This window comes from Odocoileus virginianus, chromosome 8 (assembly GCF_023699985.2).
Source record: "Odocoileus virginianus isolate 20LAN1187 ecotype Illinois chromosome 8, Ovbor_1.2, whole genome shotgun sequence".
Lineage (NCBI taxonomy): Eukaryota > Metazoa > Chordata > Mammalia > Artiodactyla > Cervidae > Odocoileus > Odocoileus virginianus.
This window is the reverse complement of record NC_069681.1, coordinates 24,143,715-24,171,550: the sequence shown is the minus strand read 5'-3', so window position 1 is coordinate 24,171,550 and position 27,836 is coordinate 24,143,715. Positions and strand designations below refer to the sequence as shown.

General features: G+C 61.1%; 1 protein-coding gene across 7 annotated transcripts; it reads left to right on the top strand.

The window, feature by feature from the left end:
• Positions 1-6,010: 6,010 nt before the first annotated feature.
• TFDP1 (transcription factor Dp-1) lies at positions 6,011-25,822 on the top strand. 7 transcript variants are annotated; one of them, XM_070471349.1, is made up of 12 exons: positions 6,011-6,072; positions 6,927-7,001; positions 15,794-15,860; positions 16,651-16,757; positions 19,326-19,447; positions 20,323-20,488; positions 20,723-20,866; positions 21,205-21,273; positions 21,529-21,680; positions 22,027-22,193; positions 22,792-22,870; positions 24,732-25,822. In XM_070471349.1, exons 2-12 carry the CDS (start codon positions 6,990-6,992, stop codon positions 24,877-24,879), a joined length of 1,233 nt encoding a protein of 410 aa, XP_070327450.1. In that variant the 5' UTR covers positions 6,011-6,072; positions 6,927-6,989; the 3' UTR covers positions 24,880-25,822. The 7 variants fall into 7 exon arrangements, with proteins under 7 accessions (XP_070327450.1, XP_070327451.1, XP_070327453.1 ...); XM_070471350.1 differs by lacking the exon at positions 6,011-6,072 and adding an exon at positions 6,107-6,192; XM_070471352.1 differs by lacking the exon at positions 6,011-6,072 and adding an exon at positions 6,292-6,310.
• The last annotated feature ends 2,014 nt before the right edge of the window (positions 25,823-27,836 follow it).

Below are 27,836 nucleotides of genomic sequence, written 5' to 3'. Positions count from 1 at the left end.
ATCCTTCTCCAGATATTTCTCCAGAAATATTATAGATTGTATGAAAAAAGATAACTGGATGTGCCTATTTTCCCCACTGGTTTTGGAGTGTGGCCTCCGGTTCAGACTTTCTCAGCCTCGCCCTCTCTGATGCTCTCCCCTGGGTCCTGGCCCGCTCTGTCCTGTGTCCTTCTCTTCTTCCACCTCTTTCCTTTCAGAGACTTCTCAGCCTGCAAACGCCCCTCAGGTCTTCATCTCCCCAGTGCCCACCCCCCCCCCCCCCCCGCAGCCCCGTGCTGCTTTTCCTGGAGCCCCCAAACCACCAGTTTCCTGCCAACCTGTTCGCGGCCTGCCCTCCCACGCCCCCTCCTTGCCTCCCTTCAGCCGATCTTCCGCGGCACTTTGCTGCTCACTTTATTGAAAATGCTCAGATAAACATCAATCATCTGCTTGCCAAGCTGAACGACCTCTCTCCACCTGACTCTGTTGATCTTCCCTTCTGTTTGAAGTACATCCTCTCTCGGTTCTGTAAGTCAGTCCACCCGTCATTAGTGACCACTTTTTATGTTCAGAGGTTGAATCCGCCAGCGTTCTAGCCGGAATAGAGGGCCATCTGACCGCACTGTTTTGCAGAGGTGGGTGTGGGCGGGGCAGGCGGCGAGTACCCCAGGGAGCGTTCACCCGGCCTGGGTACGGAGGAGGGGCCGCCTGGGGCGGTGGCCAGAGAGGGATGTGCACACAGCCAGTGGGCCGGGGCGGAGGAGGAGGACCCCGTGGACCGACCTCTCCCGCCTCTCTCTGCGGTGCGTCCTGAGGGCCAAATCGGGACGGACAGAGCCGCCTGGAGGCGGGGTGGAGATGAGAGGCCAGCCGGCAGAGCGGCGGGGTCGTCCTTCCTGGGAGCGCGTCCTCCGCCGGGGCCTGGAGACAACCACTGGAGCGCCCCAGCCTGTGCGCGCCCCCCGGCCAGTGCAGTCCGGGCGGCCTTGCGCCGTGACGTCCACCCCTGCCTCTGTCACTTCCTCTGCGGCCTGCGAGGCAACTGTCAGAAATGCCGTCCCGGCCGCCCAGCCCGTCCTTTGCCCAGCGGCCCAGCCCTCCCTCACGCAACTTCCGGGTGTTCTCCCGGCTCCCGTGGACGTGGGCCCGGGGGCTCCCCGCTGTTCCCCGGGCACCCGCATCGCCCGCTCTCCGCCGCAGGCTCTTGCGGGCTGGAGGCTGCCGGTGTCCGAAGCCACTTGCGGTGGGCAGCAAATGTGGCCTCGTCATCAGTGGCGGGAGGCAGGTGCTGCGTGCCACCCTGGGAGCCCAAGGGTGCTGCTGCAGGAGCTGGAGTGGGGCGAGGCCCATGGGCCGGGGGTTCAGGTCTGACCCCAGGTTCCCCATCCGCGCCGCCTTCCCGCTGGGCGGGAACCCCTCCAGCCTCCGCGCCGCGCACTGCCTCTGCGGCCCTTCTCCCCGGCCCACGTGGGGCTCGGGTCTCTGAGACGCAAGTCTCTTCTTCCTTGTTCGGAGCAAACTCTTGTTCGGAACATCAGCTCTCTGCCCCTTTACAGACCTGGAAGCGCTTGGGCAGACAGAGGGCCCAGAACCGTGTCTGCGTTTTCTAGCGTCCCTCACGGCCAGGTGCGCCCCACTAAGTCAGTAGGACTTCATGGTCTCAGTGTGTGTGCCCCTCACAGCTCGCCCCCAGCTGGAGTCACTGGCAGGACCCCCTGCTGCAGGGCGGCTCACGGCCCAGAGCACAGCCGCCCTCTCCACGCCTACAGGAGTCTCTGCGGGCACCTCCCTGGGCACCTGGGAGGGGACGGCCGGGGAGACCGCGAGCGTCACTCCTCAGCCAGGTGACCGGGCATCACTGCACGCACCCTTGTCTCCTTTCTGCGTCCCCCCCCACCGCCACCCTGCCGCCGGCCGCTCTGTGTTCTGCTGAAGGTGGTCATTAGGCCTGAGTCTGAGCCCCTCTGAGCGCCCCCCTCCTTTTCACCTGGCGCGCCCCATCCTCATGAGGTTCACACATTCAGCTTCCGCTTTCCTCTTGTTAACCTGTCTGTATGGGGGCCACAGCCTAGAGTGGAGGGGAAATTACTTCTCCTCCACTGCAGGTGGCATTCGGAGGTGGGGCCTTTGGGGGGAATTATGTCCTGGGAGCAGCGCCCTGTGAACGGGATTAGCGCCGTGTTAGGAGAGCCTTTGCACATAAGACGAGGTGGGAGCCATCTGTGAGCCAGGAAGGTGGCTCTCACCTGAACCCCCCCAGGCTGGCATCCTGAGCTTGGACTTCCAGCCCGCACAATCGTCAGAAATAGTTTCTGTCGTTTATAAGCCACCAGTCTGTGGGGTTTTGTTGCAGCTGGCCTGCCTAATACACGGATGTAAGCAGCCACAGGCATTTTCCAAGATGTGTCCTTTTCTGCAGGAACACGCGAATCCTCACATGTGCACACTTGCACACACACCCCTCAGCTGCTCATAGCCCATCTCAACATCACCTTCGCTGTGAAGCCTTCCCTGATTGCCTGCAGGCGCCATGATCGTTCTGGCTCTTGCTTCCACAATTCCCGTTTCTAACCATGAAGGGAGCCTTGCGCCCATCATATTCGGTCGTACAGGAGTTGGGCTGTCCCGTTTGAGCAGTCCTCCGTCTTATTAATCTGCACAGCATCAGCACACCGCCTGCACATGTTCATGGCTCAGAAACGTTAGGTGAGTGAGGAAGGCAGGACAGGTAAAACTTCTGAAATTGTGGTTTGTCTTTTTAGCAAAGAACTGTATTTTTACCTACTTATTTCTCAGCTACAGGGATTTGCGCATCAGAGAGGCTAAGATTACTTATCCAAGGTCATCTGACTTCCCTGCATCTCAGCTTCATCATAGCAGGTGGGCTAGAGGGCCCTTCTCTGAATAAGCAAGTAAGTGGACAGCAGTGGGGAAACGACCAGAGACATTAAGTTCTACACAAAGTCAGGTTTCCTAAAATCGTGCTGGGGGCTCCTGGCTGGATTATATTGAGAAAGAAAATAGCACAAGGAGAGGTGGACGTTCACCATCTCTGGTCATTTCCCTGCTGCTGTCCACTTACCTTGCTGATTCAGAGAAAGGCCCTCCAGCCCACCTGCTACAATGAAGCTGAGATGAAGGGGAGTCAGATGATCTTGGATAAGTAACCTTAGCCTTGACAATGATTCCATGGAGAACAACCTGGATATCATCTTAACAGGAGCATTGGCAAGTCACCCAGATGAACATTGGGGTGGGTTGTGGAATTTATGTGCAAAGGAATGAAAGGGATTTCTTTGAGTAAATTTGAGTCAGCTTGGATGCCATGACCTTCTAGAACTTGTCAGGTCCAAGGGGAGCTTTTCAAAGGCCTGTGACTTCAGTCTGTAAGTGGCTGTGCAGGTATTTAAGACTGAGCGATGCTAAAGGCATAGTAACACAAGGCCAGGAACTGACCGTCTTTCCTGGAGGGCAGCTTGGTTTTGATCAGAAGTTTTCAAAAGGAGTCGTGAAGTGAGGAAGAGGTAGAAACACAGCCGCCTTCATGTGTCCAGGTGGTGGATGGGGCTCAGAAGTGGCGGCCTCTTTGTGGGGGGCCAGGGGCTTTTCCTGAGGCTTGCCAACAAGCCACCTGATTCACTGATATTTCCTGATACACAGAAAGAAGAAAGCAAACAAGTTTTCCCAAAGAAGACTTTATTGCTGTCTGGTCAAAGAAGGAGAGAATGTCACTTGTGCACACGCAGGACCCCCACCCACGTCTCTGAGCCTCTGCCCCTCTCTGCCTCCCCACCTCTTGGTGTGACCATTGCCGTGGTCACCCCAGAAGGTGGAAAACAGAGAAAAGACCCGGCATGGTGGAGGGAGTCGAAGACAAGTTGGATATTTAACAGATTTGGAATTCAGATTTTCAACGGATTAGAGAACTTTCTCTCGCTTCAAAGGAGAGTTTAACGGGGGTGGGGTAAGGCTTTGTATCAGGCGCACAAAGAAAGGGGGGCTGTGACCGGTGGGGCGTTTTCCCGGGAAGCACAGGTCAATGCCTTCCAACAGAACAGCACCATCTTCCTGTGGCGTCCCAGACAACACAGTAACGATGCAGCCCCAGGGAGGAGGGGCAAGTCAACACTGGGTGGAAGGCTCGCTAAAACCCGGACTTCTGGGACACTCCCCAAAGCAGACAGGACTGATGGACACACACGTGGAGTCATCACCCGCCCAAGTCACATCTCTGCCAGCCTAGGGGTTTCAAGGCGAGATGTGGCGAAAAACATTTGGATCTTCAACCAAAATTATGTTGCACCTTTCAACACAGGCACAGGCGTTCTGTAGGGTATCTGACTATAGAGGCAGAGGTTCTGAGCAACCAGAGGTTTGTCTCAATGCTGCTGCAGCGCTTACTAGCTCAGAGTGTTTCACGAGTGATTTCTGTGCAAAAGTGATTTTGAATATGAGAGCTAGTTATCCCCTGTAAATACTGGTCAACGACTGGACTCTTGACTCTCTGGGGAGAGGACTCGGGTTCGGACCCTGATCCCGTGTTTCTCCCCTCTCCGAGCACCCAGCCCTCACCCAGAGGCTTGTCCCTCTGTGCACCTGGGCCCCAGGGCTGGGAGGAGCTTCTGGCTGCTACGTGGGAGTGAAGATTCCAATACAGTCAGAAAGACGGAATTTCTGGGAAAGAGCGGTGGGGCGAGGAACACAGACTTTCTGAGAAAGAAGGGGGCAGGAGGTCCAGGCACCACAGCCCTCCCAGTGCGGAGGTATGCACGTTTCTCCACAGGAAAGCGGTGGTGTCCAGCCTGCAGGGAGAGGACGGTCCCTCCGAAGACTTTTATTCTCCCCCCCCACCCCTGGCCCTGTTTCCATCATCCCTGTTACTCTAAGTGTACGGATCAGCAGAAAGAATGGGAAGATTCCTACTTTTCAAGAAACCAGAGCTAATTAAGGGTTAACTGGAGTGGCTTGCTAAAGAAGCAGGTTGAAAGTGGTTAAACTGTGAAACCGTCCCAGGTGGCGTGTAAGGCGACAGCACCTGAGCGTGCATCCACACTCAAGTCCTCTGTGCCCTATGAACTCTGGACTCGGCCCCCACGCCTCACCTGCTCTGGCCCTGCTGATGGTGAACCGCCGGGGGCAAGTCTCCAGGGCTCAGACTCCACTCGGCCCAGGCCACCTGGCGATGAACAGTCCGGAGGACTCGGAATCTGGTCAGAGGCAGGGCGTGGGCATGGAGACCTTGGGCCGGGCAGGAACAGGTGAGCACCCGGCAGACAGGGCGCTGCGCACGCACACGCTGTCTCCTCCGAGCACCCGCACAGGCACACGCCCGACCTCTCCTTCCTGTGCACACACACATGCACCCGCTCAAACACGCCTATGGGCACAACCCCAGCCTGCCTTTCTCCTCGGAGAGTACACACACTGCGTGCTACTCGAGCCCACTCCTCCAAGTGCGCGTGTCTGCAGGGGCATGCGCACACACACACACTTGACTCCTAGCCTCCGTGTGCACACTCTTGCATCTATCCCCTACCCCTGGCTGTGCACACGTGCAGTGTACACCCATCCCTGCCCCCGTGTGTATACACACTCATCTGCACACCTTCCACTGTTTCCCAAGTGCCTACGAAATGCATACACACCCCCAGCCCATGACCCCCTAGGTGCATGCACATCCACACACACCAGGCCTCTGTCCCCCATGTGCACACAGGTGCACACGTCCCAATTCCTGTCCCCAGGGTGCACACACATGCACGCACACCCCCATCCCTGTCCCCCGTGTGCGCACACGTGCACACATCCCTGACTCAGCTCCCCCGCGCGCGCACCGCCGCGTCCTGGACCAGGCCCTCCTCTGCATCCCCAGCCGGCGCGCGCACACACGCGGGCACGCGCCGGAGCGGCTCATCTTCTCAGAGCGCGGGCCGCCGGGCGGGAGGAGGTCGGGGGGAGGGGGAGGGGGAGGGGGAGGGGGAGGAGGAGGAGGAGGGAGCCGAAGGCGCGAAAAGGCGCGCAGGCGCGCTGCGGGAGCCGGGCCGCCGCCCACGTCACCGCGCCGCGCACGTCACGCCGCCCGACGCTCGCAGGGTGAGCCCCGCGCCCGGCGCCTCGGCAGGGCAAGGACCCCGGCCGAGCGCCGCCGGGACCGCCGCCCCCCGCCCGCCGCCCGCGGGTGCGCGCCCGCTGCCCGCGCCGCCCGCCCGCCAGGTGCGGCGGGCCGGGGTCCCAAGGGGCGCGCGCCGGGCGCCCGGACCCGCCGCCCCCGCCCCGCGCCGCGTGCGCCGCCCCGGTCCCTGCGCGCCGGGGCCGCCGCCTGGGCGCCCAGGTGACCCCCGGAGGGGGCGCAGGCCGGGGGCCCGGGCGGGGCCTGCGGGCGGCCTCAGGGCGGAGCGGCGCGCGTGTCCGCGCCCGGCGGGGGTCGGGGCGGGGCGGGGCGGGCCCGGGCGCGCGGGGCCGGGGTCCGAGGTCCGGGGCGCGGGCCCCACCTGCCCGCCGACTGCCGGTTCCGGCGCGCGGGGGGCGCTCGCGGGAGGCCGCCGCGGCCTAGTGACAGGCCGGAGGCTGGGGGCCCCACAAGCCACCTGTCAGAGTTACCGGTCGGCCGGTGGTCGCGGGTGGGCCGGGGGCGTCCACGGGTAGCGCGTGCGCGCGGGGCCGCTCCGGGTGGGGGCTCGGGCCGCGGTGCCAGGCTAGTCCACGCCGGGTCTTTGTGCGCCTCGGGAGGCCGGCGGTCAGCCGGGTGGTGGACGCTTCCCTGCCTGAGATGACTTTAAAGTCCCCGGGTGGGGGGCGTTTCTGGGCTGCACCCCCGGGATGGAGTGTGGGCTTGGAAAGGAAGGGACTCCTGCCACTTAGATGGGTGGTGATGCTGAGGGGACGGTGGTGTTGTCAACTTCTCATTTCAGCCTGGCTTATTCCTCCTCTCTCCTTCTTTTTACCAGGATAACCATTTTTCTTTTCTGGAGGGTGACCATTCCTAGCATCGATTTCACGGATCTGGTAACATGGCAAAAGATGTGAGTATGTGTGTCTGCTTTGTGCTGGACGGATGCTGCCCAGCACTGCGTTCCCGGTCACTCCCCACCTTGTTTCAGAATGACCACACATAAACTGCGGGCGTGTTGGTGTTCAGACCTTTCAAGCAAAGAAACAAAGTAAAGGTGAGGAGGCGGGGACAGCCGGTGGCGCTGTGCGCGGCCTGGGCAATGCTGGCCTCCGTCTGGGCCGGGCAGGCCTGAGCTGTGGCGAGCTGCGTCTCGAGGCTGGGCGCCGCCACGTTCCTTGGTCTCTTGGAGGCTGGCTGACTTGTAAATCAGTCGGGGCTCTGTGGGAGGACACCCTGCTTGCGGAGGCACTGGGCTGGCGGAGCCTCCCTGAGCACCTGCTTTGTGAGCCTCCTGGGAAGTTAGTTCAGCTCTCAGCCATGGAAGAGCTCAGCACTGGACTTGGCAACTGTTTTTCTCAGAAAAAAATGAAATTCGGTGATAAACAAAATGTGAACAATTCTGCTTTGTTTACATTTGTCACGAAGCCATAGAATATTGTGAGTAAACTTTTTCACTTTTTGCAAGAAATAGAGGCTGTTCGGCCTCCACGCAAACCTGCTTTCATGGGCCGTGGGGCTCCGTCCCAGCCCCGGCAGCATCACTTAAATTCCCTGAGGCCCCAGCGCTGTCTGTCAGCGTTTCTTGGAACACGCTATTCTGCGAGCGTCAGGGGAGAGAGGCTGTTTGCTTATTTACTCATCAGTTGCATGGAGTTGGAAATACAGCCCAAGGCACAGCCCGAGGCACAGCGTGTCCGTATCTGTGGGGTCAGAATAGCACACTTGGAGTCCTCTCGTGGGGGTGAGCTCGGCATCCCGGGTGACGTGTCTGTGGCGAATGTCATAATCTCTGTGTGCTGTGGGGTGACTTGTCACCTGCCTGGCTTGCCTGCCTTGCTGTGTGAACCCCCGAGGGTTCTGACTGCTCCACGGGGCCTGGAGGGTGTCAGGGCGGATGGTTGTCGCCCAGCGGCCTTGTCCTCGGTCCCTCCTGGAGACGCAGCCTCACAGCGCGCAGGCGGCGGTGGTGGGTGGGGTAGGAGGTGTCTCTGGAGCAGGTGATAGCGGCCTGAGAGTGGGGTACGGGCGAGGCGGCCTCGCCTGTGCTGAGCTGAGCCGTCCCGTGTGCTGGAGCCACGTCTCACCCGGGCGGCTGATCGGCGGCTGGTGGCTGGGCTGCGCTCCTGCCGTCTGTGTCTAAGGCCCGTGTGATGTGTGAGTCTGGGAAGGAAGATGACTCTGCAGCCAGTGCTGACTTAGGTCCCGGGGCTTCACTGTGGTCTCGGATGTAAGTCGAAGCCCTTTGAGCTGAAGTAGGTGGGCTGGGACGCCAGGACACGGGGGCAGAGCTCTGGGGGCTCTGTGGGGGCTGTTGGGGCCTGGGGGTCTGGAGCTGATGCTCAGGGGTCCCAGCGGAGGAGGTGGAGGGGCTGGGGAAGGGGCGGTGTTGGGCATCCCCATGGGGTGGGCAGGTCTCCCCGGCTGAGTTCCCCTGGGGAGCTGGAGATGCTCCCCGCCCTGTTCCGGGCATCGGGCTCAGAACCCTGCACCTCCAAACCGCGGGCCCCGAGCGCCGTCTGCCTCGCTCGGGCTGTGGCGTCTGCAGGGGTGGTGGCGGCAGGGTGGGCCCTTCCCTGAACCCAGAGGGTGGGGTGGGGGCTGTGCTTGTGCTCTGAGCCGCTGTCTGTCCTGCGCTTCTGTTTCTAGCGCACAGAAAGTTGTAAGTTTCTGTTGTTTACAGAGACGTGTGGACAAGACACGGTCATTCCCTTGTTTAACCGTTCCCTGTGATAAGGGACAAAGCCTGATGCCTCGGGGTTTGTTCCCACGTCCCCTTTGAAGAGTGGGCTCGGCGCTGTCCTTCCCTCCCCGCCCCGTCGTTGCCCCCGGGCCCTTGGCCCTGGTTTGTGGGACTCACCTTGGAGCTTGGGGACTTTCATGTGCACCTCGGGTATTTCCAGGAATCTTGCAGTGAGACCACCAGGTCAGCGAGGCCTGTGGGTGGGAGACTGTGGCATTGGGGGCACTGTCCAGGGGTGCCTGTTCCCTCCCCCATGGGAACCTGTTGCCCTGGTGAGTGATCATGTGGTTCATTGGTTTTTGATTTATGGAACTGGGTGTCTGCAGGTTTTATTTTGTGCCTCGGGTCTTGTGACAAGATCCTGATCAGGGGGTTTTCAATGTGTGGGACGCTCCTGGGGTGGAAATGCAGGCATGGATTTCCATCTGACAGTGGAAACTGTCACTATCAGATACATCTTGTACTGAACGTTGTAGTCGTGTGATGTACGGGGGGACGGCGTCTGCATGTCCCGAGCGTGTGCGTGTATGTGTGTGCAGGTGTGTGAGTGTGCACATGTGTGTGCTGAGCATGTGCGAGCATGTGTGCACGTCCGTGTGTGACAAGAGCATGCGCGTGTATGTGTGTGCTGAGCGCGTGTACAACATGTGCACACGTGCTAATCGTGTCACGTGTGTGCTGGGCGTGTGCTGTGTGTACACATGTGTTGGGCGTGTACGCATGTGTGCTGAGTGTGTATGCACGTGTGTGCCAAGCGTGTTGGGCACGTGTGTATATTTGTGCTGAGCGTGCATGTGTTTGTGTGCGGATTATATGTGCATGTGAGTACTGTGTAACGTGTGTGTGTGTGTGTGCTCATGTGTGTGCTGGGTATGTGTGTGTGTGTGCTGAGCGTGTGGTGCCCATGTGCCCCTGCCTGAGCTCTCCCCCACTCCAGTCTGTGGCCCCATGAGCAACTGGGAGCTCCTGGCCTCTGGAAGACTGTGGTTATTAAGGGCCTGCAGAGTGGCTCTGGTTGTTCTGGAACTGGGCGGAGGGCCATCTGGGAGCCCACGACAGCCCCCGACTCTCAGGGAAGGAGGGTGCAGGGCCGCCATCCCCTGGGAGGACCCGTCCTCATCCTCGTCCAGTGTCACGCAGGTCCGCAATGAGCAGGGGCGGTTGCTGTGTGGAGTCACAGTCCTGCTTTTGCGCGGATGCTCCAGGACCCTCGCGCACCTCCCTCTCCCTGGGCTGTGGGAGAGCCCGGCTCAGCCCCGAGCTGGCCTGTGGTCGTGGCCATAGCTGCTCTGTGGTTGCACATGGTGTTCCAGGTTCACGGCACCATTCCTGGATCATGCTGTTGAGGGCAGGAAACCCAAAGAAACTGTGTCGAGCCTGAGCTCCCAGGGTTTGGTTTAGGGAGCAACACGTCCTACGTGTTGCTTTCCAGTGGCCAGGGCAGCGGGCACCTGCTTGGTCCCCAGGCCTCGCCGGGGCGAGCCAGCCGGGCGCTGGGGGACGGCCCTTTTCTTCCCGCCCGAGGTCCGAGCGAGAGCGCCCAGCCTGCTCCGCTGAGCAGCGAGGCAGCACTGCTCTGCTTGTTCTTACGACGGGTTTTTGTATTTGAGTTAACTTCTCCGCACGAGATAAAACTGGAGAAACTCTGAGACGGTGCGAACAGCAGAAAGTCACAGCTTAGCCAGGCGTGCGGCCCTGGGGTGCCCGGCGTGTTGCACCTGGTGCTGGCCGTGTCCCGGGCGTTGGGCGCTGCCCGGCCCCGTCCCTGGGCCGAGGGCGTCCCCAGGGCTCTGGGGGACCCAGCCTGGCGCAGTGTGGCCCGGGGCTCGTCTCTGCACGCGGTCACCGTGTTAGAGCCGCTCTTTCTGCGGTCGGATGAGTCTCGCGCTTCTCCAGCGGAGAGTGAGGGCATGGCTCTTGCTCAGATGCCCGGCCTGGCTTCTGTCTCGGCGGTCTTGTGCCGTTTGTTAGGTGGGGCTGGGCTGGGGGCACAGCCCTGGGGTCACTGCCGGCGTGAGGGCCAGGCCTCTGGGGGTGGTGCTGCCCCGGCCCAGGTGGAACGGGGACTGCCCGCGGCTCCTCTCCTCCGTCAGCCGCCCGCCCGCCTCTCTCATTTGCGCTCAGGACTGTCTGTCGGAGTCCTGTTTACCCAGGACCCAGTTTTAAAGGGGATTCTGGTTTGATGCAGCAAACCCTGTCCTTCCGCTGGGCTCGCAAACACAGCACCTCTGACACCCGTGCCCTGGGTCCTGTCTGCCAGGCGTGTGCTGCCCAGGGCGTGGGCTGGGGCCAGGGAGCAGCGCTGGACAGACCTCGGGGGACCTCTGCCTGCAGTCCAGGGGCGGAGGCTGACCCCCTGGGCCTCCCAGCCCCAGAGACAGGAGAGCCAGCCCCTCAGGTCCGATGCCTGGGCCTCCCTGCCCCAGAGACGGGAGAGCCAGCCCCTCAGGCTGACCTCCTGGGCCTCCCTGCCCCAGAGACAGGAGAGCCAGCCCCTCAGGTCCGATGCCTGGGCCTCCCTGCCCCAGAGACGGGAGAGCCAGCCCCTCAGGCTGACCTCCTGGGCCTCCCTGCCCCAGAGACGGGAGAGCCAGCCCCTCAGGTCCGATGCCTGGGCCTCCCTGCCCCAGAGACAGGAGAGCCAGCCCCTCAGGTCCGATGCCTGGGCCTCCCTGCCCCAGAGACGGGAGAGCCAGCCCCTCAGGCTGACCTCCTGGGCCTCCCTGCCCCAGACACAGGAGAGCCAGCCCCTCAGGTCCGATGCCTGGGCCTCCCTGCCCCAGAGACAGGAGAGCCAGCCCCTCAGGTCCGATGCCTGGGCCTCCCTGCCCCAGACACAGGAGAGCCAGCCCCTCAGGCTGACCTCCTGGGCCTCCCTGCCCCAGAGACAGGAGAGCCAGCCCCTCAGGCTGACCTCCTGGGCTTCCCTGCCCCAGAGACAGGAGAGCCAGCCCCTCAGGTCCGACGCCTGGGCCTCCCTGCCCCAGAGACAGGAGAGCCAGCCCCTCAGGTCCGATGCCTGGGCCTCCCTGCCCCAGAGACAGGAGAGCCAGCCCCTCAGGTCCGATGCCTGGGCCTCCCTGCCCCAGACACAGGAGAGCCAGCCCCTCAGGTCCGATGCCTGGGCCTCCCTGCCCCAGAGACAGGAGAGCCAGCCCCTCAGGCTGACCTCCTGGGCCTCCCTGCCCCAGAGACAGGAGAGCCAGCCCCTCAGGCTGACCTCCTGGGCCTCCCTGCCCCAGAGACAGGAGAGCCAGCCCCTCAGGCTGACCTCCTGGGCTTCCCTGCCCCAGAGACAGGAGAGCCAGCCCCTCAGGTCCGATGCCTGGGCCTCCCTGCCCCAGAGACAGGAGAGCCAGCCCCTCAGGTCCGATGCCTGGGCCTCCCTGCCCCAGACACAGGAGAGCCAGCCCCTCAGGTCCGATGCCTGGGCCTCCCTGCCCCAGAGACAGGAGAGCCAGCCCCTCAGGCTGACCTCCTGGGCCTCCCTGCCCCAGAGACAGGAGAGCCAGCCCCTCAGGCTGACCTCCTGGGCTTCCCTGCCCCAGAGACAGGAGAGCCAGCCCCTCAGGTCCGATGCCTGGGCCTCCCTGCCCCAGAGACAGGAGAGCCAGCCCCTCAGGCTGACCTCCTGGGCCTCCCTGCCCCAGAGACGGGAGAGCCAGCCCCTCAGGTCCGATGCCTGGGCCTCCCTGCCCCGGAGACAGGAGAGCCAGCCCCTCAGGTCCGATGCCTGGGCCTCCCAGCCCCAGAGACAGGAGAGCCAGCCCCTCAGGTCCGATGCCTGGGCCTCCCTGCCCCAGACACAGGAGAGCCAGCCCCTCAGGCTGACCTCCTGGGCCTCCCTGCCCCAGAGACGGGAGAGCCAGCCCCTCAGGTCCGATGCCTGGGCCTCCCTGCCCCAGACACAGGAGAGCCAGCCCCTCAGGTCCGATGCCTGGGCCTCCCTGCCCCAGAGACGGGAGAGCCAGCCCCTCAGGTCCGATGCCTGGGCCTCCCTGCCCCAGAGACAGGAGAGCCAGCCCCTCAGGTCCGATGCCTGGGCCTCCCAGCCCCAGAGACGGGAGAGCCAGCCCCTCAGGCCAACCTCCTGGGCCTCCCTGCCCCAGAGACAGGAGAGCCAGCCCCTCAGGTCCGATGCCTGGGCCTCCGTGCCCCAGAGACGGGAGAGCCAGCCCCTCAGGTCCGATGCCTGGGCCTCCCTGCCCCAGAGACAGGAGAGCCAGCCCCTCAGGTCCGATGCCTGGGCCTCCCTGCCCCAGAGACGGGAGAGCCAGCCCCTCAGGTCCGATGCCTGGGCCTCCCTGCCCCAGAGACAGGAGAGCCAGCCCCTCAGGTCCGATGCCTGGGCCTCCCTGCCCCAGAGACGGGAGAGCCAGCCCCTCAGGTCCGATGCCTGGGCCTCCCTGCCCCAGACACGGGAGAGCCAGCCCCTCAGGTCCGATGCCTGGGCCTCCCTGCCCCAGAGACGGGAGAGCCAGCCCCTCAGGTCCGATGCCTGGGCCTCCCTGCCCCAGAGACGGGAGAGCCAGCCCCTCAGGTCCGATGCCTGGGCCTCCCTGCCCCAGAGACGGGAGAGGCAGCCCCTCAGGTCCGATGCCTGGGCCTCCCTGCCCCAGAGACGGGAGAGCCAGCCCCTCAGGTCCGATGCCTGGGCCTCCCTGCCCCAGAGACGGGAGAGGCAGCCCCTCAGGTCCGATGCCTGGGCCTCCCTGCCCCAGAGATGGGAGAGCCAGCCCCTCAGGCCGACCTCCTGGGCCTCCCTGCCCCGGAGACAGGAGAGCCAGCCCCTCAGGCCGACCTCCTGGGCCTCCCTGCCCTGGAGACGGGTGTGGGCGTTCCGGCCCCTCCGGAGTACCCTGCCATGGACTCGCTGCCGGGGCTGGCGACGCGTCCCCTCCTCAGTGGGAAGAGTACTGTGCTGGTTGGCGGTGCCGCCCCAGCAGGCTCTTCTGTCTCAGACCTCGGGTTTTCCATTTAGCAAAACTTCCACGAGGAGCTAACGTGAGCTACTTAAACAGTTCAAGGAGCATTCCTTGTGGCTGTAAACGTGATGGGAGTTGTACCTGAATTGGAAAACCCAGGAAAGTGGGAGAACGCAGTCATCTGCTGGCCTGTGTCTGAGGAATCGCTGGGAGCCTGTGCTGTCTGTCTTGGGGTGGACGCGTCACTCGTGACGGTGTGTCCCCGCGTGTGGGCGCCCGAGCCGCCGCTTCATGGCCCCGCGCCGCCGCTGCTCTGGGATCACTCGTGTTTCTACTATCTCATTTTTAGCAGCTGCTTGTTTATTTGATCTGTTGGGGAATCATAGGTGGTCAGTTATGAAAAGTGAGCTAAGACGGGAAATGATAAAAAATGAGACCTTCTCCCTAAGCTCATCTTGCAAAACTGAAGCACGTGTATGTGCCCCGGGCCCCTGGTGTGGAGCACAAGCCCTTTTTTGGTGAGTAGGTCCGCCCATGAGCTTTTGTTGCATAAACTGTGGCCCACGATGCCAGCTTTGATTTCTGTAGGGTGGAGAACATTTGAAGACCCCGAATGCAACCTTACAGATTGTTTGCAGTTTTCCCCAGGTTTTCAAAAACAGACATAGGCGGCACGAGTGGGCGTTTAGAAGTGAAACCGTTGAGTGGTGGCCTGAGGCGCCAGCCTCGTGCGAGTCCCGAAAGGGTGGGTTAACTCGCCACGTCCCCTCTGCTGTGTCCCCCAAGGCCCGGCCACAGCAGAGGGATCTGGTGGTTTCCAGTTAAATCTCACATTGGCACACATCCACAATAACCCACTCTGGGTCCTCGGTGGAGTAACTGCACACGACACGCGTGGCACCTGCACACGTGTGCACTGTGTCTGAGACTCTTAGACGACTTCCCCAGACGGGCGTGCCGGTCACACCTGCTTCCACCCGTTTTAACGCCCCGTTTTCAGCACCAAATTTGATGATAACTTAAACACCCACAAGCTCGCGCTGCCCGCCGGGTTAAGTTTCAAGTTGCTTTCAGTTTTAGTTTGCATCTGTGGTTTGGAGGCTGGATGTGTCTCTCTGTGAACTGAACATCCCCCCCCCCCCGCCCCCCCAGCTGTGTCCTCCATCAGGCAGTGGCTTCCTCTTGATCTGCACCCCAGGAATTAAGGACGTTCATGTGATGTTTGTCAGCCTTCAGCATGAGGGACAAGGGCAGCATCATTTCAGGCTAACCCCCGGAGAGCACACCTGAGTTCACAGCGGGCGTCGGGCGTTGTGAGCAGGCGGCCTTCAGGTGTCTGCGTGCCCCCCCCCCCCCCCGTCCTGGTGCGGCAAGGCCAAGGCGTGTCCAGGTCCGTGCAGCCCCGTGATGCCCAGCCCTGTGCTTGCTGGGCTAGACTTGAGGAGCTGGCAGGGGTCTTCTCTTTCTGTTGTCTCATTTGCTTTTCAGAAAGATCAGGGTTCGAGTGAAAATGTCTTGTGCTAAACCAACGGCATCTAAATTGGGCCAGAGGTCTGGGGGTGAAGCCCTGCTCGTGCCGCCGGGGTCCCAGGCAGCAAGGTTGTGGTGCAGCAGGGGGCCCACCCCGTCTCCCTCTGTGTCCCCTGTCCCCCAGCCCTGGCTGCCGAGCCGGCACACCTGTGGGTGGTGGGCGCGGGCCCTCGAGGGCAGGAGGCTGGGGGCACAGCTGGGGGACGTGGTCCATCCCCGCGTCAGGACCGCCCGCGTGTCCGGCGCTCTGATCGAGCCAGAGCCCTGTGGTCAGGCCAGAGCGCCAGTCTGCTCTCGCCGCGGTCCCCCTCGCCAGCCTCAGACAGGACTGGTAAAAGGACTTGCAGTTCGGTGATAAGAGCAGTACTACGTTGTCCCCAGGGCCAAACTTAAAGGCAGAAACAGTCATTTTCACGCGGGTGACGCAGCGGATCGTGGCGGGTGACCCCGCGCCCCTGGCCAGCAGCTCGGCCCTGACGCCACCTCACTGTGTTGTTGTCCCCGCAGGCCGGTCTAATTGAAGCCAACGGGGAACTCAAGGTCTTCATAGACCAGAACCTCAGTCCTGGGAAAGGTAAGGGCGCCCGTGCATCTGTGTCCCCAATGCCCCGGGGGCCCGGGCCCAGCATCTGCCTGGCTTGTAAGTCGCTTGCTGTTTGCAGAGAGCCAGGGGAAGTGGAAGCGAGCAAGGACGTGAGCACAGCACGGGGCACGCGCTTTCCTCCCGCCCCGGGCAGCCCTGCGCACCCTGCCGGGACCCCCTCGAATGCGGGCGCCGGGATCCCCGGCACGTGAGGGCAGCAGGGGCTCCGCGTGGATGCGTGCCCACTGCTGCGTTCTCAGAGCGGGAAGGTGTCTGTCCCCTTGGCTCTATGTCCGGGTGTCCAAGTGTGGGGGGCAGTGTCCTTGTGATCACTTCTCCTGGACAAGAATGTGCTGCTGCAGGTGGAGCAGCCTGTGAGTCTGCGTCCATCTGCAGACGTGTGGGGAGGTGTCCGGCTGCGCTCAGTCCTAACTGAAGTTCTCTGAGAATCAGAGTTGTGAGCGTCGGGTCCTGTGGTCCCCCCCAGAACATTTCGTTGGCAGGACAGGCAGCTCACGGGGTTTGGGCAGGTTGGGGGCAGCCTGGGTGCAGCGGAGCCCTGAGCCCTGTATGCAAGGGCCTGGTGTGCCCTGGGGCTGGTGGTTGCGAGAGGGTGGTGTGGGCACACCCCCCAGGTTTGGGAGTCAGGCTCAGCCGAGGTGCCTGCAGCCCCCCCATGGGTCTGACGTGGTCCAGGGCAGGAGGCCCGCCCGAGCAGCCGTCAGCCTGGTGCCTTGAGCCCTGGCACAGGGCCACTGTGAGGTCGCCCCTTGCATTGCAGGCGTGGTGTCCTTGGTTGCCGTCCACCCCTCCGCAGTGAACTCTCTCGGGAAGCAGCTCCTGCCAAAGACCTTTGGACAGTCCAACGTCAACATCGCTCAGCAAGTGGTAAGGCCGGGAGGCTCGCCATCCAAGGCCCATGGTCTCCGGGGTGCGGGGCCGGTGCCGGGCACCCCCCCCCCGCCCCCCGGCTCAACGCTGCCTGCCCGCGGCTTCCCGGCCACTCCTGCCTCTGCCCTCATGGGGTCTGCTGGGGCTGTGCGTGTGCTTGGGTGGAGCGGGCTGAGTGGGTAGGCTGGTACTCTCGTGGCCGGGGCTTGCTGCCTGCCCAGGACTCAACGCTGGAGTCTGGGCCGACCTCTCGTGGGCTCGGGGCTCTGCGGATGTGGGCTGCGACTCCCCCGGCTTTCCTGGCTGACGGGAGGGGTCAGACTCCCAGGGCCTTGCCCAGCGCCCCCCGGGGAGACCCCACCAGCTCCTGCCCGCGGGCTGGGCAGCCTCTCCCTGAGGTGACCTGTGGCTGTGAGGGGCGGGGCATTCGCGGCCCACCCGCGCCCCCGGCCCAGCCCCTGGCTCTCAGCCCCTTCGTGTCGGTGACCACATTGCCTCAGCAGCTTTGCTGCGATGCTCCAAGTCCATAGTGCACGGAGGCCTGGGCCTTCCTGGAACATCACAGATACTCAATCAATGTCTTTCTGATGGAAGTTATAATTCGTATTATTTTACTTTATAGGCACTGTGTGTTGTGTCCTAGCAGAGTCACGGCTGAGTGTGGCTCTGTGAGCACAGGCACGGTTCTGTTGTTTCCAGTTTAAATAGCGGGGAGCGGAGTTACACGGAGATCGCTGTTGGTGCCCTCCCAGCCTTCAGCTCCTTAGCGGACGCTCCCCCACGGCTTGGCAGAGCCGGCTCAGGGCCGAGCTAGTCAGGCGGTGCCTTCTTCCCCGCATCCTGGTGCCTCTCCAGTTGCGCAGACAGAGGCTGAGCGCAGAGAGCTGGGCGTTCTCACCAGAGGTCGGTTGGCGGAGAGCAGTGGAAATCGGGGCATGAGGGCGGAATGAGCACCGCAGGGTCCTCTGTGAGGCTGAGGTGCCACCCGCAGGCATGGGGTGCCCTGCCCACCCCCACGTCCCGTGGCGTCCAGGACGGCCACCTTCACGGGGTGCCCTGCCCACCCCCACGTCCCGTGGCGTCCAGGACGGCCACCTTCACGGGGTACCCTGCCCACCCCCACGTCCCGTGGCGTCCAGGACGGCCACCTTCACGGGGTGCCCTGCCCACCCCCACGTCCCGTGGCGTCCAGGACGGCCACCTTTATGGGGTACCCTGCCCACCCCCACGTCCCATGGCGTCCACGACGGCCACCTTCACGGGGTGCCCTGCCCACCCCCACGTCCCGTGGCGTCCAGGACGGCCACCTTTACGGGGTGCCCTGCCCACCCCAGTATCCCGTGGCGTCCAGGACGGCCACCATGTGAGTGGGCAGCTGGTGGGCGCCTGTTCTGCCCACAGAGCAGCCGTGGCTGAGGGGGGTGTTCTCCAGGCGGGTGGGGAGCAGGTGCTGTTGGGGGTGCAGGGACCGAGGTGGTGGGTCGGCAGCAGCCTGGCTGTGGGCAGGGCCGCTGTTCGGAGCCTGTTCTGAGCGCTGGAAGGACGGCTCTCGAGGGGATGAGCCGTGACCCAGGGCCCCCTCAGCACTCACTTGCAAGGCCTCAGCTCTGGGGATTTGCGCCTTCCACCCTGGTTCGCTTTCTGGGACACGTGTGCCGTTTGATCATTTTCTAGAACACGCACTGTTTGATTTCATCTTTCTTGAATGAGAGTGAAATACTGATGATGCATTGATCGCTGGGAATGTGGATTAAGAGACTGGAATTCAGCTGAGCTGTTTTCCTTTCCATGGTTTGTGGATCGTTGATATTCATAGGTGACCTGGGCTTAGGGATAATTTGCAAAGTGCCAGGTCAGCTGTGTCAGGGCTGCGGCAGGTAGCCCTTATCCTGCTAAGCAGCGGACTAGTGGGAGCATCCAGCTTAAAATAGCACAGCCGTGGCCCGCTCTCCACCCCCAGTGCTGGGGGCCGGGGGCTCCCATGCTGGTCACCGGGAAGCACTGCTTCCAAGTGGTTTCCAGGCTCAGGCACGAGTCTCTGGGAAGCTGAGCTCCTACTCGGCTGGACGAGCCAGTGTGTGCACGTCCCCGTGAACATGGGACTGGAATCCCGAGCGCGTGGGGCCGTGTCTGTGCCTGAGCTGTTGGTGCCCGCCTCCGCTCCGGTGGCACTGCCTCCTGCCCCGCCCTGCGTTGGCCGGGGTGCCCAGGGCTCCCTGCGTGGGTGGGCGAGCAGTGGGGTCATCGCAGTCAGCCCCACTAGCCCTGGGTTCCTTTCCTCTTTGTCTCTGGGGCTCATTGCTGCCCCAGTGGAGCAGTCTCATCTCTGTCCGGGTCGCGGGGGAAGGGAGTAAAAAGTGGAGTGTGCGGGTCTTTCGGGGTCATCTCCAGCCGCCTGTGTGCAGCAGGTGCGTGATGGCAGCCGGGGCTCCGCGGGCTCTCTGGACCCTCCTTCAGCCTCTGCTTAGTGACGCTCAGCGGTGGCCGTAGGTAACAGGAAGTGACGAGACACAGCGTTGTGCGTGGGAGATTCTGACTGTTCTGAATTGTCTCTTTTGACTGTAGGTAATTGGTACGCCTCAGAGACCTGCAGCGCCAAACACTCTCGTGGTAGGAAGCCCACACACCCCTAACACTCACTTTGTCTCCCAGAACCAGCCTTCAGACCCCTCACCTTGGTCTGCCGGGTGAGCACTTGCAGAGAACTCCCCCCACCCAGCCTCTGCGTGCGCGTGGGCACTGGTGCGGCGGCGGAGCGGGCAGTGGCCCCGTGTGGCCTCGAGAGGCCAGGCCGCGGGCAGCCGCCCTGAGCTCTGGGGGTGGTGGCTCCACTGAGGGGTGGGCTCTGGCTTTTATGCGCATTGTCCGTGCTGGAGAGTACCGTTTGTGGAACCCCAGGAAACGGGCGGGTCTTCCAGCCTCTCCCCCCTGCTGCTAAACGTGGCCATGGGCAGCCCCATGCCGCGGTCACACTGTTGCCTTGATCCTTTCCTCCAAAGGCAAAGTAACGTGAAACAGTTTTACTCAGAGGTCAGCTGTGCCACTCTCTTTAAAGACAAAAAGCTATTGTTGTAAAGCAACAATCATCAGCCCCCGAAACCCCTCAGTGGGGAACCTGGGCGGCCCTTCCCCTGACATGCCAACTCAGCAGGTCAGGTGCTGGGTCTCCCTCCCGGCTGCCACAGGGCCTCGTCTCAGCTGGGCCACGTTTGCCCCAAATTCTGAAATTTGCAGTAAAACTTCTGTAGCTCTTTACGTCCGATGACGTTTTCTTAAGAAGCACCGTTTAGCATCTGGACACCCGTCCGACTTGTCCCGGGTTCTGCTCTGCTTTTCCTTAGAGTTGGAGAGACACGTGTGGGGCCCAGTCATGTGGAAGTTTGTCTTGCGGCCTTTAAAGGAGAGGGGTCCCTGGACGGGGGACGGAGCCAGGCTCCCACCCCTCCTCTGTTGGGCATGGCCTGCGGGGGCCCCTGGTGGCACGAGCTGGCCCCCAGACATGGGTGTGGATGCGGCCCGCGCTGCGAGCTGAGGCCGTGGCCGCTCTGTGCTGTGCCCGCAGGAAGCGCAACCGGAAAGGAGAGAAGAACGGGAAGGGGCTGCGGCACTTCTCCATGAAGGTGTGTGAGAAGGTGCAGCGCAAGGGGACCACGTCCTACAACGAGGTGGCCGACGAGCTGGTGGCCGAGTTCAGTGCGGCTGACAGCCACATCCTTCCCAGCGAGTCGGTGCGTGTGCCAGGCAGGCTGCCCCCCACGGGTGCAGAGGAGGCCCCGGAACCCTTAGGAGGGACGTTTCCTGACCCACGGTGCCACCATGCTATTGTATCCCCGCTGCATCTGCTCGCTCCCATGGGCCATGCGGGGGCAGCCCTGGGCGGGGGGGCAGCATGTGGCCTCAGGTGTGTCCAGGGTCCCTGCACGTGGTCCTGGGCCTTCTGGAAACCCCCGTGTCTCTTCCAGGCCTACGACCAGAAGAACATCCGGAGACGTGTGTACGACGCGCTGAACGTGCTCATGGCAATGAACATCATCTCCAAGGAGAAGAAGGAGATCAAGTGGATCGGCCTGCCCACGAATTCCGCCCAGGAGTGCCAGAGCCTGGAGGTAGCCGGCTGCCGCCCTGGGGTGCTGGGCGGGCCCTGGGGCGATGGCACAACCATGCTGCTCCCGGTGGTGACCTGGGGTGGGTACACTCTGCGTCTTGGCCTGTGGGGGTTTTAAAGAACGTCGTACCCACGCCCAGTGGAGGGGAAGCCGGGCGGAGGCGGCACGGTCCTGAGACAGAGGAGTCGCCTGCGCACCTGGCAGCAGCTGCCTCTTCTGGGCCCCTGTACCTTCAGGCTCAGGGCTCATGTCTTTGGTGACTGAGTGTTGTCTTGGATTTTAAAATATGTTTCAGAAATGAACCGTGATGGTTTTGTTTTGGTGTTTGGTCTTTGAAGGTGGAGAGACAGAGAAGACTGGAAAGAATAAAACAGAAACAGTCGCAGCTTCAAGAGCTTATCCTGCAGGTAAGGGGCTCCTGCCAGGAGGCCGCTTGGTGGTGCAGGCACCCATCCGCGAGCCCGTGGTCTGTCCTCCAGGCTTTTGGTTCTGGGCGTGTTTTCTCTGGTCGGTGGCTCCCTGGGCAGCCACTCTGACCTCTCGGGGGGCCAGTCTTCTTGGTGTTGGCTGGGGCCGGGCAGGGCTGTCGCATATGCCCAGGGAGAGACTAGCTGTTGAGTGGCTGTGGCTATGAGCGTGTGCCAACTGTGCGTCTTTTTTAGCAAATTGCCTTCAAGAACCTGGTGCAGAGGAACCGCCAGGTGGAGCAGCAGGCCAGCCGGCCGCCTCCGCCCAACTCGGTCATCCACCTGCCTTTCATCATCGTCAACACCAGCAAGAAGACGGTCATCGACTGCAGCATCTCCAACGACAAGTAGGCCGCGTGGGCGGGGCCTGCCCGGCGAGGTGGGCGGGGCCTGCCCGGCGAGGTGGGCGGGGCCTGCCCGGAGCCGAGCTGCCTGGACAGGTCTCCAGGCGCGGCTCCCAGGGAGCTCACTGACGGGTTCCCTCCCCCACTGCCTGTGCGGACCCTGGGAAAGGAGGGCGGTGGGGCCCATGAGGACTGCTGTCAGGACGGCAGGCGGCACTGTCCCGGGGGCGTCGCTGCCTCCGATCGGTGGGTTGTGTGTCGGGGAAGGTTTGGGGGCTCGGGGCCCCAAGCCAGGCTTCGCGCTCCGTGCTGGAGACAGTGCTTTTCTGACGGCGACCGTCGCCTCCAGGTTTGAGTACCTGTTCAATTTCGACAACACGTTTGAGATCCACGACGACATCGAGGTGCTGAAGCGCATGGGCATGGCCTGCGGGCTGGAGTCTGGGAGCTGCTCCCCCGAGGACCTGAGGGTGGCCAGGAGCTTGGTGCCGAAAGCGCTGGAGCCCTATGTGACCGGTCAGCGGGCTGGGGGGCGCCCACCCGCTGGGGAAGCAGAAAGGGGGCGCGGGGTGCGGCAGGTGCCTGTAGGGTCCTCAGCTGAGCCAGGGGTCCCCGTGTCTGTCCTGTCGCCCCCAGCCAAGCTGGGGGTTCTGGCCAGGGTGGGGCACTCTGGTGAGAGGAGAGGCCGTCCTGTGCCCCTCTGGTGTGGGTTCCCCCATGAGCCTGCGTTGGGTTGGCCTGGGGGCTCCCGAACCCTGCAGGATGTCTGTGAAGCAGCTCCTGCCCGCCGACCCCCCGATGCCAGCAGCTGCCCCACTGACTCCAGCTGCCTACCTGTTCTTGGCGAAGTGGTCACGCCGGGAGGGGCGGGGGGCCCCCGGGAGGAGGGGCGGGGGCGGGGTCGCGCCGGGCGGAGAGGCGGAAGGGGCCGTCCCTCCTTGGCCCGCCCGTTTCTGGGAGGCCATCTCGCTTCCTGGCCCTGCAATGCAATCATCGGCTGCCCTCCGGCGGGGAGCACCGGAGCGGGGCTGCCCGGAGCCATCGGCCCCGTTTCAGCTCGAGTCCTGTGCCTCTCTGCTTCCTGACGTTTGCCTTGTTTTCTTCCTCTTTCCAGAAATGGCTCAGGGATCCCTCGGCGGTGTCTTTGTTGCGTCAGCGGTGTCGACCTCTAATGGCACAAGGCTGTCTGCCAGGTAACTGCGCCCCCAGGAGCCGCGCGCCCACCCTCCCTAGTGGGAGGCCCGGGTCTAGTGTGAGCACCCTCCGTCCTGCTCGGAGCAGGGCTCCCTGCGCAGCGGACATCCCAGGGTCCCAGGGTCTCCGGAGCTCCTCCTCTGGGCAGAGAAGCTGTTTCTCCTGATGAGTTTTTTCCCCTAGTGATCAGTAACGGTAGATGGGTTTTATTTTTTATTAAAGTAACTCAGTGCAGTGGCGGCAAAACCAGCTGAACCGCGTGGCTGGTAGCCTGAGTGACAGGCTGTTTCTCCATCTATTTTTTTTCCCTTTTCTTTTCAACACACTTGAAGTCACAATGTACATGTAGTATTGTTCTTTGCTTTTTCTTATTTTACCGTTTATTGCATGCATTCCTCTGCGTGTTGAAGGAACTTTTATCATTTCAGTCAAAGTGTGTTTGAGCCGTGACCTCACAGGCCCCCAGAGCAGGGCTGGGTCAGGCCTCGGCGTTTCTCCTGGTTTTTTAGAGATAAATGTAAGGTGATTTCAGTGTGAGTATGGACAGAACAGTGGTCTTACATAGTATCATGTTGTGCCTTATGCATGTTTATATCAGTCCTGAGCATTGAAGAATGTCTGGTGACATGAAATCAGCAGCGTGTAGGTCCAACAAAACCGGATTGGCTAGTAAACGCTATGTGCCTCTGCCTCGGAGGCTCCGTGGCCACGTTGCCATGTGGCCTCTGCGTGACCCCAGCTCAGCCTCAGTGTGGCCCAGGGGAGGGGTGGGCTCCCTGTGAGGGTCCCAGCGCCCAGCCTCTCTGGGGTGCCTGCACCTGGTTGCATTTTAACAGAGGTTGGTTTGGTTTTAAATTCTGAATCTGCCACTGTGCATGGCCCAGTCTGTAAAATATGAACACTGGTTATTCTGGGAGGTGGAATTTGGGTATTTTCTAAACTTTCCTTTTAAAGGAATTCTATTAATGAACTTTCAGGCTCTTGTCAGTGTTTTTAACAAGATGAAAGCCAATACCATTTCGGAAGAAAAACTGACCCTGGGGCCTGGTTACTGAGCCACCCTCTCTGGTCGCGAATTCAGGGGGCTCCTGGCTGCAGGCAGCCACAGTTTCAGCCTCTGTTTTTCGCTCTTTCCGACATGGTCGCCGGATGGGGGTTTCCCAGATGTGGGGTTACTTTGCCAGAGAGCGTGATAGGTCCTAGGTTTTGTTGGGCAGCATCAGTGCTGCTGCTGCTGCTAAGTCGCTTCAGTCGTGTCCGACTCTGTGCGACCCCACAGACGGCAGCCCACCAGGTTCCCCCGTCCCTGGGATTCTCCAGGCAAGAACACTGGAGTGGGTTGCCATTTCCTTCTCCAGTGCATAAAAGTGAAAAGGGAAAGTGAAGTCGCTCAGTCGTGTCCGACTCCTAGGGACCCCATGGACTGCAGCCCACCAGGCTCTTCCGTCCATGGGATTCTCCAGGCAGGAGCACTGGAGTGGGATGCCACTGCCTCTCTCCAGGGCAGCATCAGTAAACACCATTAAAAGGTATTAAGACACACGTGCGTGGTTTTCTCTTAAAAGGAAAACATGCTGAGTGTTGGAAAACCGTGTGCACACCTGTGAATGCACACACGCGCATCACACGTCCCACTCCTTTCCTCCCCCGGAGGTCATGGTGGTCCTGATGGGGGCTTCGGAGGAGGGTCTCGGGGTCTCAGTTGGTGCTCCGGGGCTTCTGTTCCTGCCGCGGTGAGAAACAGGAGCCCGCCCGTGCTGCTCGCCCCGTCATGCTGGGTGAGGGTGACGGTGAGCTCAGCCTGGGAGAGGCGGGTTCCATGCCGCTGGGTGTGCGGCCCCTGACGCCCTGTCCTTGCAGCGACCTGGCCAACGGCGCGGACGGGGCGCTGGCCACGAGCTCCAGCGGGTCGCAGTATAGCGGGTCCCGGGTGGAGACGCCGGTGTCGTGCGTCGGCGAGGATGACGAGGACGACGAGGACTTCAACGAGAACGAAGAGGAGGACTGAGCCGGCCGCCCGCGGCCAGCAGCGCGCGCCGGGGAGAGACCTCCGTCCTGCCGTCCTCCTCCCAGAAGAGCTCAGCGACCCCCGGGCTCAGGGTGCTTCTGACAAGCCGCCCGCCGTGCTCCGGGGGGTCCCGATGAGCCGCCTGTGTTTGACACCGACGCACGACCTCTACTCTTTCGGATTTTGTGTTTTCGTTTGCTGTTTTTTAAGTTCGGAGTTCACTTCGCCCCCTCACAGTTTGCTGAGTTTACTGGAGAAGTTGTGCGGCCTCCATGCCGCCCGGCGGGCCCAGCGCAGCGCCCCGGGGGCACTGTGGGCATGGCAGATGCCCGGCTCTGCTTCTTGATGTTTTATTATGACTTTGTCTCCCTTAAATTATATTGACTGCGTGACTCCATCTGGTTTACACTTTGGTTTTGCTCTGTGTTGCAGCAAATGGATTGCAAGGTCCCTTTTTGTTTTTGTTTGTTTTGTTTGGTAAAAGTTTACTGCCATGCTGGTGCAGCCATGGAAACTGAAGCTTGGAAGGGTTTATTGCTTATGGTAAAATTTGCCTGATTTCTTACAGGCAGCGTTTGGAAACTTTTTATTATATAGTTGTTTACATACTTATAAGTCTATCATTTAAAGACATGTACTGAAACAAATGTTGTATTTGTTTCGTAAGCATCTTCCTGTAATCTATTATAAAGTTGAAATTAAATATAGAGAATGTTTTAACAGTTTTTTAACTCAAAATTTGTCAATCATTTTTAATAGTTCTTTTTTTATAAAAAGAAAAAAGAATTTCAGGACAGGCAGTAGTCTCTTTTAAAATTTATTCACCAAGAACCATTAACTGCACAGTTGCTATTAGCTGCCTGTTCTAAAATAATAGTCTTTTTATTGGAACACAAATAAACTTTTCTGTAATATTTTGTGGAATAAAGAGACTTTAATTGTTTGACTTGTTTAACTTGGCACTGTTAGTTTTTATTAATAAAGTGCGCATGGGCATTTTAAACAAGCCGTGTGTCCCTGTGATTCGGGATGCTCTCTGGAGCTCACCACCACCAGGACCTTTTCTGCAGGGAGGAGCGGGTGCCAGCCCTGCGGTAGATATAGGACCCGCCGGGGTCCCAGGGGTGGGCAGGGAAGGTGGTCCTGTGGACACGGCCGACGTGGCACCTCCTCTCTGCGGCTGGTGGCGGGGAGAGCGTCTGTTCCCTGTGTTGTTTTTGGAAGAACCATACTCATCAGCTTGGGGCTTCCCAGGAGGCTCAGTGGTAAAGAATCTGCCTTCAATGAGGAGAAAGGGTTCCATCCCTGGGTCAGGAAGATCCCCTGGAGGATGAAATGGCAACCCACTCCAGTGTTCCTGCCTGGAGAATTCCATGGACAGAGGAGCCTGATGGGCTGCAGTCCGTGGGGTTGCAAAAAGGCAGACATGGCCTGAATATAAGCAGTCCTGAGTGTTCATCGGAAGGACTGATGCTGAAGCTGAAGCTCCAATACTTTGGCCACCTGATGTGAAGAATGGACTCATTTGAAAAGACCCTGATGCTGGGAAAGACTGAAGGCAGGAGGAGAAGGGGGCGACAGAGGATGAGATGGTTGGATGGCATCACCGACTTGATGGACATGAGTTTGAGCAAACTCTGGGAGTTGGTGATGGACAGGGACGCCTGGCGTGCTGCAGTCCATGGAGTCGCAAAGAGTTGGACACAACTGAGTAACTGAACTGGACTGAACTGAGACACAACCTAGCATATGTGATTACCACTCCCTTTAACATTTGAATCCTTATGAGACATGACCTTTGCAGACACATCTCCAAAAGGTCAAAAGCACGGGGAAGCTGGGGCGGAGGCGACACCCTCACAGGTGATGTGCCCATGGTGAGATGACCAGGCGGGTCATGCCTCGCCTTCCTCCTCGATCCCAGGAGCTGAAACAGATTTTAAGGCTTTGGCTTTCAGAAAAAGAGTAAGATGGTAAGATTGGCAAGGTCAAACCTTTATTCAGGTTGTCTGAAGATACAAGCGAAGGTTCAGTACAAGGTTGTGGACTTGAGCAGTCCTGTCCCCCAGAGACTGTGACAGCTTATCTTGTCATCCCGACTGTGATGGACTTGTGTGCTGAGGGATGCGGCAAAGGGCAGGGCAGCGTCCAGGCCACGAGCGGGCGAGCTGATCCACGCGTGGGTGAGGGACAGTCATGAGTGGGTGAGGGTGGGCACGTGTGGGTGAGGCGGGCCACGTGTGTGTGACAGCAGGTCACATGGGTGAGGGACAGTCAAGAGTGGGCAAGGGCGGGTCGTGTGTGGGCGAGGATGGGCCACGTGTGGGTGAGGAAAGGCCAGTCACGAGTGGGTGAAGACAGGCCATGTGTGGGTGAGGGCACGTCACACATGGCCGAGGACGGGCCACGTGTGGGTGAGGGCAGGTCACACATGGGCGAGGATGGGCCACGTGTGGGTGAGGAAAGGCCAGTCACGAGTGGGTGAGGGCAGGCCACATGTGGGCAAGGGCAGGTCACGTGTGGGTGAGGGCAGGTCACACATGGCCAAGGATGGGCCACGTGTGGGTGAGGAAAGGCCAGTCACGAGTGGGTGAAGACAGGCCATGTGTGGGTGAGGATGGGCCACGTGTGGGTGAGGAAAGGCCAGTCACGAGTGGGTGAAGACAGGCCACATGTGGGTGAGGATGGGCCACGTGTGGGTGAGGAAAGGCCAGTCACGAGTGGGTGAAGACAGGACCTGTGTGGGTAAGGTTGATTCACGTGTGGGTGAGGGCAGGTCACATGTGGGTAAGGGCAGGTCACGTGTGGGTGAGGCCAGGTCACATGTGGGTGAGGGCAGGTCACGTGTGGGTGAGGTTGATTCATGTGTGGGTGAAGACAGGTCACGTGTGGGTGAGGCGGGCCATGTGTGGGTGAAGACAGGTCACGTGTGGGTGAGGGCAGGTCACATGTGGATG